The sequence below is a fragment of the Crocuta crocuta genome, unplaced genomic scaffold (genome assembly GCF_008692635.1).
Source record: "Crocuta crocuta isolate KB4526 unplaced genomic scaffold, BGI_CrCroc_1.0 scaffold675, whole genome shotgun sequence".
Classification (NCBI taxonomy): Eukaryota; Metazoa; Chordata; class Mammalia; order Carnivora; family Hyaenidae; genus Crocuta; species Crocuta crocuta.
Window position 1 is genome coordinate 1,969,758 of NW_027528796.1, and position 10,709 is coordinate 1,980,466.

General features: G+C 67.8%; 1 protein-coding gene across 1 annotated transcript in view; it reads right to left on the reverse strand.

Annotated features, from left to right (window-relative positions):
• Positions 1 to 19: 19 nt before the first annotated feature.
• PFKL (phosphofructokinase, liver type) overlaps positions 20 to 10,709 on the reverse strand; it is a 19,835-nt gene continuing 9,145 nt past the window's right edge. Inside the window, exons 7-20 of the mRNA XM_077755426.1 lie at positions 10,490 to 10,585; positions 9,494 to 9,586; positions 7,806 to 7,931; positions 7,407 to 7,471; positions 6,952 to 7,015; positions 5,122 to 5,268; positions 4,730 to 4,800; positions 4,309 to 4,396; positions 3,553 to 3,705; positions 2,033 to 2,197; positions 1,545 to 1,606; positions 1,236 to 1,347; positions 513 to 636; positions 20 to 85 (exon numbers count right to left, since the gene is read on the reverse strand). Coding sequence (XP_077611552.1) covers positions 580 to 636; positions 1,236 to 1,347; positions 1,545 to 1,606; positions 2,033 to 2,197; positions 3,553 to 3,705; positions 4,309 to 4,396; positions 4,730 to 4,800; positions 5,122 to 5,268; positions 6,952 to 7,015; positions 7,407 to 7,471; positions 7,806 to 7,931; positions 9,494 to 9,586; positions 10,490 to 10,585 — 1,299 coding nt within the window. The 3' untranslated portion in view covers positions 20 to 85; positions 513 to 579. The remainder of the gene's footprint in view (positions 86 to 512; positions 637 to 1,235; positions 1,348 to 1,544; positions 1,607 to 2,032; positions 2,198 to 3,552; positions 3,706 to 4,308; positions 4,397 to 4,729; positions 4,801 to 5,121; positions 5,269 to 6,951; positions 7,016 to 7,406; positions 7,472 to 7,805; positions 7,932 to 9,493; positions 9,587 to 10,489; positions 10,586 to 10,709) is intronic.

Sequence of the window (10,709 nt, forward strand, 5' to 3'; positions counted from 1 at the left end):
GTCGGCCATGCTGATGCGGTAGTGCGCCAGCATCTTCAGCATGAGCCGCAGGCTCAGCCACCACTGCTCGCGCGGCATGCGGTGCCTGCCGGCAGGGGCGGGGTCAGCGCTCCAGGCGGCTCCTGGGACCCGCACACCCTCCTCGGGACCCGCACACCCTCCTCGGGACCCGCACACTCCTCCTTGAGATCCAAACGCCCCTCCTCGGACCCAGACGCCCCTCCTCGGGGCCTGCACACCCCTCCTCAGGGCCCGGCCCCCACTAGACTGGAGCCTGGCAGTAGTGTCTGGGGTCCCTGTCCCCCCGGGGGCGCAGCACAGGCTGGCTGGGAGAGGGGTGGGTGTGCACGGCCCGACCAGCCCGCTGACCCCACCCTGTCAGGGAAGCCCGGGCCTGGGCTCAGGCCTGGGTGTGATCGCTGCTCAGGCCCTGGGCAGGGGGACAGGGCAGCCTTGGGGGGCAGGGCCGAGTATGGCCCGCAGAGTCCGCCCCTCTCTTCAGAGGCACTCACTCGAAGTCAGTGTCCTTCTTGAGCTCGGTGACAGGGCTGAAGGCCACCGCCTTCTTCTGCAGGCCGATCACGCAGGCCGAGTCGGGGGCATTGGCGAACACCCGCCCTGTGGACACAGGCAGCCCTGAACCCAGGGCCCCGGCGGAGGGCGAGGTCAGGCCCGGGCCCCCCCTCCTGCCGCGTGCATACCGTTGCGGTAAACCGCCCGCAACTTCTCCGACACCCAGAGCATGGCCTTCACCCCAAGCTTCGTCCCGTAGTTCCGGTCAAAGGGGGTCGGGGCTCCGCCCTGGAAACAGTGAGTGGGGAGGCCTCCTTCTCACCCACGACGGGGGCTCTGGCAGGAGCCCAGCCGCGTGGCCGCACCGCGACCGAGGGCGTGCCCTCCCGGCCCAGCCTGGGAGCCGTCTCCAGAGGCGGGGCGGTCTCTGCGGGCCTCGCGCAGCGCGGGCTTCCTGCGGGGCCACCAGGAGGCCAAGCGACAGGTGGCCACAGGGGTCCCAGCCCTGCCCTGTCCTGGTGGTGAGGACGCAGCGGGACCCGGCCTCGCCCCCTCACCCGCGCTGAGGGGTGACGAGAAGCTAAGGGCGGGCACGGGGGGAAGCGGCCGGGTGCCCCGCGAGGTCGTGCACAGGGAAGGGTCCCCGTCCTGCCGTGTCCCCCTGGGGCCCCTCAGCCCAGGCCCAGACGGAGGCAGAGGCCAGGCCCCAGGCCCCCCCCCACCTGCTGCAGATGGCCCAGGACGTTGGTCCGACAGTCAAACACGCCCTTGCCCTCTGAGGAGTACAAGTTATACAGGAACTCCGTGGTGTAGTATTCGTGGCACTTCTCATTTCTGGAAAGAGGAACGGGGCCTGGGTGAGGTGGGAGCCGGCTCGGGTCTCGTCCAGACGCCGAGCCCGTGCCGGGCCAGGCCACAGGCCAGTGCTGGGAGAGGGTACGGTGCCCCTCGGCCGCCCCGGGCCGCCCTCTGGGCCGGGCAGCCTCACTGCTGCTCGGGCAGACCCCTCCCGCCCGGCGCGGCAGCCTCACCGAAGCACTAGGCCCCTCTGGATGTCCGTCTTCATCTTCTCCGTCATGTGCTCCACGTTGGCCTGCGGGCGCGGGGGGTGCCCAGGGTGAGCCCGGGGGGCGAGCGGCGGCCAGCCCTGCGCCCACCCACAGCCTCAAGGCTGCCTGGGAAGGAATCTTCCAGACTAACCGCAGGGCCACTGTGACCCAGGGGTCGTGGGGACACACGCAGGTCGGCAGATGGTGGCAGGGCCCTGGGCGATGGGGCCGGGCCACTCGGACAGGTGGGCGGCTGGGGCCAGGAGGCCACAGCAGCCACAATGTGGACACTGGGTAGAGGGCTGCATGGGGTGGCGAGGAGGCACTGGGGGGACGGGCGGGGCCCCCTCACCGGCAGGGAGTCCCCGGCCCGCGGGGCCCCAGGGTGGCTCCCACATGTGTAAAGAGAGGACCCCACTCAGCCCCGCTGGGAGGTCTGCGGGGGGAGAAGGGCTCGGGGCTCGGCTCACTTTTAAGTCTTGGATGTTGAAAGGGTCTTCGAAGACGTAGGCGGCGTCGGCCCCCACGGCGATGCCCGTCACGGTGGCCAGGTAGCCGCAGTAGCCCCCCATGGTCTCCACGATGAACACGCGGCGCTTGGTCCCCGAGGCCGACTGCTTGATGCGGTCACAGCTCTGGGGGCCAGAGGAGGTCAGGGCCTTCCCCGTGGGCCCCAGGGCCCCGGGCCTCCCCTGAGAGCTGCCCAGAGGGTCACAGCCCACACCACACGCTCTCCCCAGGGCCCTCAGAGTCAGGTCCTCAACCAGGGTGACTGTGTGCCCGGGGGACAGCGGGGAGGGCGTCTCCCGCACCCAGTGTGTGGAGGCCAGGGCTGGGCAAAGGCTCTGAGGTGGGGCCAGGGAATAGGCCTCAACCTTCTCATCTGCACACGGGCAAGCAACGCTCCGGCCACCGTAGGGTCACTGTAGCGAGGGACAAGGCCGTGCGTGAAGTGGACATTCGCGGTTGCCAATGATGATGCGACACCAGATAATTCTAACCCAAAAGGTTCGGAGTTTGAGAAGAAATTATAACACGAAATAAGGGAACTGAGAAGAGATCAATACAACGAGTGGGTTAGTGGGATCTGAACCATGAGGTTAAACCCCAGGGTGGGGGCAACGGCTCCAACGTTTGCCTAAGGATCAGTGCCCTTCGTATATAAAGAGCACTTACAAATACAAAGGAAAACTCACCAGGAGAAAAATGAACAAAAAAGAGAAAAAGGTAATTTTCCATAAACCCCACAAATGCGCAAGAAACATGGAGGAAAAATGTTCCACTTCATCAGAAATCAGAGGTGTGACGGAAAACAATGAGGCAAACAGGACCGCGTTTGGTGCTGGTGAGGGGCAGGGGCAGAGAAGTCGCAGAGGGGCCGTGGGTGGCCCACACCGCTGGGCTGGCGGGGGCGGGGGGGGTGGATNTCTGGGTCGGCAGATCGGGATGGGAGAGGGGCTCTGTAGTCTTTTGTTTGCTTTATTCTTATTTTCTCCTTTTCCTTTCTCCAACATCACGCAGAAGGTGGTTGGGTTCAGTCCCCGAGCCCCCCCCATACACAGAGGTCCTGAACCTTGGGGGAAAATGGGTTCCTGAGGGGCCACAGATGGGGAGGAGGGGTCTAGGGGTGAAGACAGCCATGAGGAGGCCCCCACGGAGCCCCAGGCGGAGCCAGCCCTGCTCTGATGACGGCACATTCTCCTGAGCACCGGCCCTCCCACGCCCCAGCCACGGGCCTGGGCTTCCCCCATCCACGTGTGGCTGTTCAGTGGACAGAACCGTGGCTGGATGTCCACACATGCATTAGCCCAGCTGAGTCAGCTCTGGCCCTGACAGCCCTGTCCCCACACGGCAGTGACCCCAGGGCCACGCCCTGCCTGCCACCCACAAGGCCTCAAGGAACAGCCCATCTGGGAGCTCATCACTGCGCCATTCACCACTTCCTCCTGGGGCCGCCCCACACCCGCCCCCGTCCAGCCTGGCACCCTACCTCCATGGCGGCGTTGACAGCAGTGTCCGAACCCAGGCTGAAGTCGGTGCCCGGCACGTTGTTGCTGATGGTGGCCGGGATGACGCACATGACGATGCAGAGCTCCTCGTAGCGCCCGCGGGCCTCCACCAGCTGCAGCACCCCCTCGTAGGCCTGCGGGCGGGCGGGGGGCGGGGCTCAGGGCCAGGACAGGAAGAGGTGAGGGCGGGCTCCCGGCAGCGGGGGACCCAGCTGACCCGCTATGTGCCTGGGGCTGGGTGCTGTGACCCGCTGCTCTGCGACCCTGCGCACCCCACCCAGGACCTCCCAGCTCCTCAGCCAGGGAAGCAGGGCCGAAGAGGATAGGAAGGAGCCCCGCCCACCCTGCTGTGGCCCCGCCCACGACGTGTGGGCTGCAGGGTGTCTGGGGCTCCTCAGGGAAAGGGCAAGAATGGGCATTCGTCACTGGGGCTGGCCAAGCACATGTCACACCAACGGTGGCCTACGATGGTCACTCTGCCCGAGAGCTGTCACAGGGACCCCCTCCCAGGGGCCCCCCTCCCAGGGACCCCGCCTCCCAGGGACCCCCCTCCTAGGCAGGGGACAGGCCAGAGCAGGGTGGAGATGNCCTGAACCCCACGGCCCCACCAGTCAGCTGGCCGGTGTGACTCCCCAGCCAGCGCACGGGGCTCCCAGAGGGGCCACCCCAGTGGCCCCAGGCAGAGAAGACATTCTCCAGGGCCCCCCCGCCGACCAGGCCCCGGCAGCGGCCCCCACCTCAAAGCCGCCGATGACCAGCAGGGCGTGGATGTTGTGGGCACGGATGTTTTCCACTATCTTCTCCAGGTAGTTCTTGGGCAGCGTCCTGGGGCGGGCACAAGTCACGTGAACACGGCCCGGACAGGGCACGTACCCACACCGCATCTGACCGTGGGGGGCCTGGACGCACCCTGAGACTCCCCTTCAGCACTCGGGTGTCGGTGAGGCGCACGGGGGGCTGGGGGTGCCCACCCCCACCTGACAGGATGCCGTCTCGGGGGCAGAGCCACCTGGGCGGCTCTCCTCCCCAGAGGGGGCCCCGGGAAGGGGTGCAGCCCACTGCGGGCGGGTTCCCCCAGCGGCCGCCGCCCCCCCCCGAGCCCACACTCTGGACGGTCCCCCCTCTGACGGGGGCCGGGCCCGTCAGCCAGCAGCTCACCTCTTGGTCCCCAGCATGGAGCCGCCACGGCCCAGCCAGCCAGCCACGTCATGCCAGCTCACTTCTTGTACCTGCAGGGGGAGGTGCAGCTGCAGGGGACGGGCCGGCGGCGCCCGCCCGTCCTTCCTCAGGTGATGGGCCTGTGCTCACAAGGGCACCTCCGAGAGGGGACAGTGGCCCTCCCAGGCGCTGACCGGCGCTGCAGGTCAGAGCGGGGCCCCAGGGCCCCTCCCGAGGGCCTCTCGCCCGCTCTCTTCATGGACCTGCGGGGGGCGTTGCCTGTGACCTCTACTGTGAGCCCTTCAGTCCTGGTGACAAGCTGGGGCCGGGTCACACCGGCCACGCCCTCGAGGAGCCGCTGTGCGTGCCGCCGCTGCCACAGCCGCACCTACCTGACCCTTGGCCAGGCCTTCGAAGCCATCGTGCACGACATACACCGTGTGGCCCTGGGAGATGCCGGAGCGCACCGCCGAGCGCACGGCCGCGTTCATGCCGGCCGCCGGGGCCCCCACGTTCAGGATGGCCAGGGAGAAGCTGGTCTTCGGAGAACAGGAAGGAGAGGAAGGAGGCAGCGACGTGAGCCCGGGGTTGGCGAGGAGCCAGCCGACCCAGACACAAGGCAGCAGCAGGGCAGCCCCGGAGAAGGGGCCGGGCTCCGGCGCGTGCGTGCACGTGGGCTCCCCGGGGAACGGCACACATCTGTCCCACAAGTTCCTGGCAGAGACCCAAGTGAGCCATGCATGATGCAGGCCCGGCTCGTACACTCGACCCTCTGGTCTCTCGGCCAAGCGCAGCTGGTGGGGGGCAGTGCGCGGGTTCCGGCCAGAGCCAGTGCCTGTCCGGAAGCCTCCAGCAGCCACCCCGCACCCTGGGCTCAGAGCAGCCAGCGCCCCAGGATCTTGGCGAGCGGCACGGGCGCATAGCACAGGGGGCCCCGGAGGCCACTGCAATTTTCTAGAAGCCACGTTCATCAAGTGCAAAGAAGCAGGCGGCGCTGATTCTAGTACCAGTTTCACGGGGTGCAACCCCGACCTGGAATCAGCCGAGAAATTACGAACAGGCTGGCTCACAGCTTTCCAGGCCGCATCCCCGGAACCCAGTGGGTGTGGGCACATGCGGCCCACCTCGCTACTGGCAGCCTCGTGCCCACCGCTCCATGGCCACACGTGGCTCTAGCGGGTCCTGGTGACACAGCCCTGTGGCCCGAGACGTGGTCAGGCCCCAGTGGTCTCAGGAGGGGACACGGAGACGGCTGGTGTGCTCTGTCCCTGCCCAGCTCCTGGGACAGACGGGGGCCGGGGCCGTACTGTCTGGGACGGCCCCAACGGGACACTTCCCTCGTGCCCGGGCTTTCAGAAACAAGTCCCGTTATCATCCTGTTTTGAAGAAAGCCCATTTCGTGAGATTTGGGGCTGTTTTATAACATTTCATAAGCACTAGATCCCCTCTGTCCTGACCGAAGCCCAGGGGCCTGACTTAATTTCCTTCAGCTGTTTGATAAGTGACCGGCCAAGGTCACCTCCAGGCCCAGGCTGTTTGGGACCTGCTGGTCAGAGACCAAGCCTCTCAGCTCATGGCTCAGACCCAGATAGGAGGGATGGTCCACGGGCTCCCTGGGCCAGTTCGGAGCTTCCTGCTCCCTGGGCAGACCCTGACCCTGCGGGCGGGTGGGCAGACCCTGGGGCAGACCCTGACCCCACAGGTGGGCGGGCAGACCCTGGAGCAGACCCTGACCCCACGGGCAGATGGGCAGACTCTGGGGCAGACCCTGACCCCGAGGGCGGGCAGACCCTGACCCCGCAGGCGGGTGGGCAGACCCTGCAGCAGACCCTAACCCCACGGGCAGATGGGCAGACCCTGGGGCAGACCCTGACCCCGCGGGCGGGCGGGCAGACCCTGTCCCCACAGGCGGATGGGCAGACCCTGGAGCAGACCCTGACCCCACAGGCAGATGGGCAGACTCTGGGGCAGACCCTGACCCCGCGGGCGGACGGGCAAACTCTGGGGCAAACCCTGACCCCACAGGTGGGCAGACCCTGGAGCAGACCCTGACCCCGCGGGTGGGCAGGCAGACCCTGGGGCAGACCCTGACCCCGAGGGCGGGCAGACCCTGGAGCAGACCCTGACCCCACGGGCGGGCAGGCAGACCCTGGGGCAGGCTCCAGGAGGCTGCGGAGAGGAGGTGATCGTGACCGAGGGTCCTGTGGCTCACACCACCTCACCTTCTCTTTGGAGACCTTCTGGTGTGCAAGTAGCTTGTAAATGTTCCAGTTGTTCTCAAAGCTCCTGGAAAGGAAGCCGGTCATGCCTCATGCGGCCCCCACGCTCCGGCCACACAACTCAGCACAGCTCATGGCCCCCAACACGGCCACAAAGAAGCTGGACGCTGGCGCGGCCCACCTCCCGCTCTGGCGGCTACGAGCCTGGCTGGGTGCGGCGCTGGCGGCAGAAACGCCCTGCAGGATGCAGCCCCGAACCCCTCTCAGCAAAGTGACAGCCCTGCACCCGGCCCGTGGGGGGCGGAGCTCTAGCAGGCAGCGTGGGGGGAGAGGTGGTGCGGCAGGGAAATCAGAGCCGAGCGTCCAGCCCCCCAGGCTCCCGCCGGAGGGCCAGAGGCGCAGCTGTGGGCCAGCCCCGGGGCGTCTGCCGAGCCCCCCGAGCCCCCCGAGCCCCTCACCTGCCGCGCAGCTGGATGGCCTCGTCGAACCTCTTCTCGTCCATGGCCTTCTGCACCTCCTTCGTCTTCACGCGGGAGAGAGGTGTGGGCTGGGGGCCTGCGCCCGGCTCCGGGAGCTCCGCGGGCTTCGGCAGCCCCCACGCCCCTCATGGGGCTCGCCCACCTGCCTCCCCTCCCCAGAGGGCTGTGGGCCCCCAGTACCCTGAGGCCCGAAATGTACCCCGAGGCCACGAGAGGGGGTGGCCATGTGCGACGGCAGAGCAGCAGGCGCCGGAGGGTGGTGGTTCCGGCCAGCTGGGAGGGGGCAGGTGAGCAGAGCAGGGGGGCCCAGGCCCCCCGGAGCAGCTCTGTTGGGAGCCCTCCCCCCACGGCCGGCCGTAGGCAGGGCTGGGTACTCACCACCTGCACACACTCCATGAGGGGCAGCCGCACGGACTGGTTCCCGGACAGGCTGACCACGCAGGCCTGCGTGTCAGGCGTGGCCTCCAGGAGCGCCATCACGGCCTCCATGCCCATCTTGCTGCTCTGGGCGGGGAGGGGGCGGGCGGGCCTCAGGCAGGTGCAGCCCACCCCTGAGCCTCGTGCACACACACACTCACACACACACACACACACGCTCACGTGGCCCTTCGTCGCTCTGGGGCCACGCTGAGCCGGCCCCGCACCATGCACCTGACGCCCCTTCAGGAGCACGGTCCTCAGCTCTCAGACCCCCCCCCACACACACACACACACACACACACACACACGTCAAAGCTTCTGGAGCAGGTGGCAGCAGAAATGACAGCATGGCCACCACTCCCAGCCGCCCCTCCGGGGTCTCGGGCAGCCCCGCAAGGACACCAGTCACTCAGCCTGACGGCAACGGGTGGGAGGTGGGACCTGTTTCCAGGGCTCGTTGCTCGAACAAAGCTCCTGGCTGGGCCTCTATGTCACGGCTTTGCTCGTGCGTGTGAGGGAGGGCCGCTGGGCTGGGCCAGCCGAAACGTTCCGGACCTGCACTCCCTGGGCACAGATCACAAATGCGGATCCTGGCACAGCCGCTGGGAACGGACGGCGGTGGCGGTGGTCGTTGCGATGAGGGACGGTGAGTGGGTACCCTGCCTCCGGCCCCCCGGGCTCAAGGGCTTTCTGCACCTCGAGAGCTGGGTCCGGCCGCTCAGCTCTGTGTCGGGAACCCCCCGCAAAGTTCCTGTGCGGCTCAGGAGCAGGGCACTGAGCACTCGTGAGGGGGATTCGGGGCCCCCGAGCGCAGGCTCCTCTTCCGTGGCCCTGGGGAACGGGGCTCAGGGCCGGCACCGCTGCTCCGGCCCTGCTTCGTCTGTGACCCGTGTCTTCCACCAGCATCTACAATGTTCTCCCGTAAGTAGGGGAGACTAGACCCCTCCCCGCACATCTCTGCACAGCCCCCCAGGCTTGCTGGAAGGACAGTGCTTGGTCCCGCCATCCTGGGGCCCTCAGGAGGCCTCGTATAGGGTGCAGACAGTGCCCGGCCAGGCAGGCAAGGCCCTGCCTGGGGTCAGCGCCCCTGCTGCTGTGTGGGACTCGGGGGGCAGCACACGGGGGTCCCCTGCGGAAGGCAGGTGCAGCTCGCCCCAGGCCCAGTGCAATCAGCCCTCACGTGCGGGCACTTTACCACCCACGGGGCCTTTCTCGGCCCCAGATCGCGTCTCCCCGTTTGGTGTCACAGGATTCCCACTTTGCAGAGGACGAGGTGGGACCCAGGCAGCGACGGCACTCAGGCCACAGTCCAGGCCTTGCAGCCCCGCGGCCTCCCCCAGGTCCTCAGAGCTGTGGTGCTGGGGCTGCGGGCCACACTCAGAACCAGCAGACTTCAGACCCTAGAAGGGTCGAGCCATGAGCCCAGCCCTCAATGCTCTGCCCCCTTTTCCCGGGACCAAAGCCATCATCACCGGGAGGACCAGGAGCCGAGGCTGCTGAGGCGTGGGGCAGGGCCACAGGTCCCCAGGCCTGCCGTTCCCACCGCAGAGGAATGGAGGGGCCCTGTCCCCAGCTCATCTGGGAGACCGGCAGCAGCGAGGAAACGCGCACCGTGCGCGCCCAGGCCAGAGCAGCGCCCCACTTACCAGGATGCGGTCGAACGCCGAAGGGGTCCCTCCCCTCTGCACATGGCCCAGCACGGTCACACGTGTGTCGAAGCCCAGCCTCTGGACCACCAGCTGCTCATTGGGAGAGAGTCGGGGGAGGGGGTCGTTGGGTTCAGCGCCCACCCCCTGCCACCCCAGGGGCCCCTAACCCTGGTCCTCGCCCCTCCCTATCTCAGGGCTACCAGGGTGTCAGCCCCCCAGGGTCCCCGTGAGCCGGCTCAGGATTCACACCCATAGAGCTCTGTGTGTGTGTGTGTGTGTGTGTGTGTGTGTGTGTGTGGGGATGTGTGTGTGTATGTGGAGCTCCTGGGGGGGAACTCCCTGCGTGTGTACATGTGTGGCACGTGTGGCACTGTCCCTGCAGCCCCGAGTCTGCGCAGACGCAGCAGATGGGCCGGCTCCTGACCGGGGACACGCCGACAGGGCGGGCAGCCCTGGAAAGGGGGCAGGGAGGCTCCCAGGGGCTGTGCCGTCAGGAGGATGGTGGCCCGGGGCCCTGGGTGGAACGTGGCAGGTGGGTGGAGGCCACAGGGAAGAAGGGCTCCCCACGTCTGTTTTTCAGCTGTGAGCCCTGCACAGGGCAGGGGTCACTGTCACCCCAAGGGGCCGGAAGGGGCGGGGCGCCATCACGGGAATGTTGCTGGAGGCCTGGACTCTGCCCCTGGGATGGGGAAGGGGCCTGGCCCCGCAGGGAACGTCACCTGAATGAAGACTGGAAGGCGGGGGGCAGGCGTCTCCCGACAGATGTGGGCGCACACCCCAGCCTCGGGCCGGGCCTTCTTGGGAGGGGGGGGCACTGGCATGCCTACCCCGCATGGGGCTGTCACTGGGAGTGAAGGGCCCTCCAGGGGCCTGCTGTCTATGGGGTGCGGGGGGAGGGCCCAGCAGGAGCACCCAGGGACTGGAGATAAGGGGTGCCCATCCCCACCGGGGCCCCGCCCTCCCCATGTGGCCCAGCCCCTCCCCTGAACTCACGTCCTTCACGTAACGGGACGAGATGGGCTTCCCGTTGCGGTCAATGGCGCCCTCCGCGATGATGATGATGTTCAGTCGGGACCCTCTGCTCCGAGTCTAGGTCAGAGAGGCCCCAGGGCTCAGCCGCCCGTGGACATCTGACCCGAAGCCTCTCCTGGGGCCAGAGCCAGGGGCCCGATCCATAGGAGGAGGGGCGCGGCGTGGTCTGAGACTGCAGACG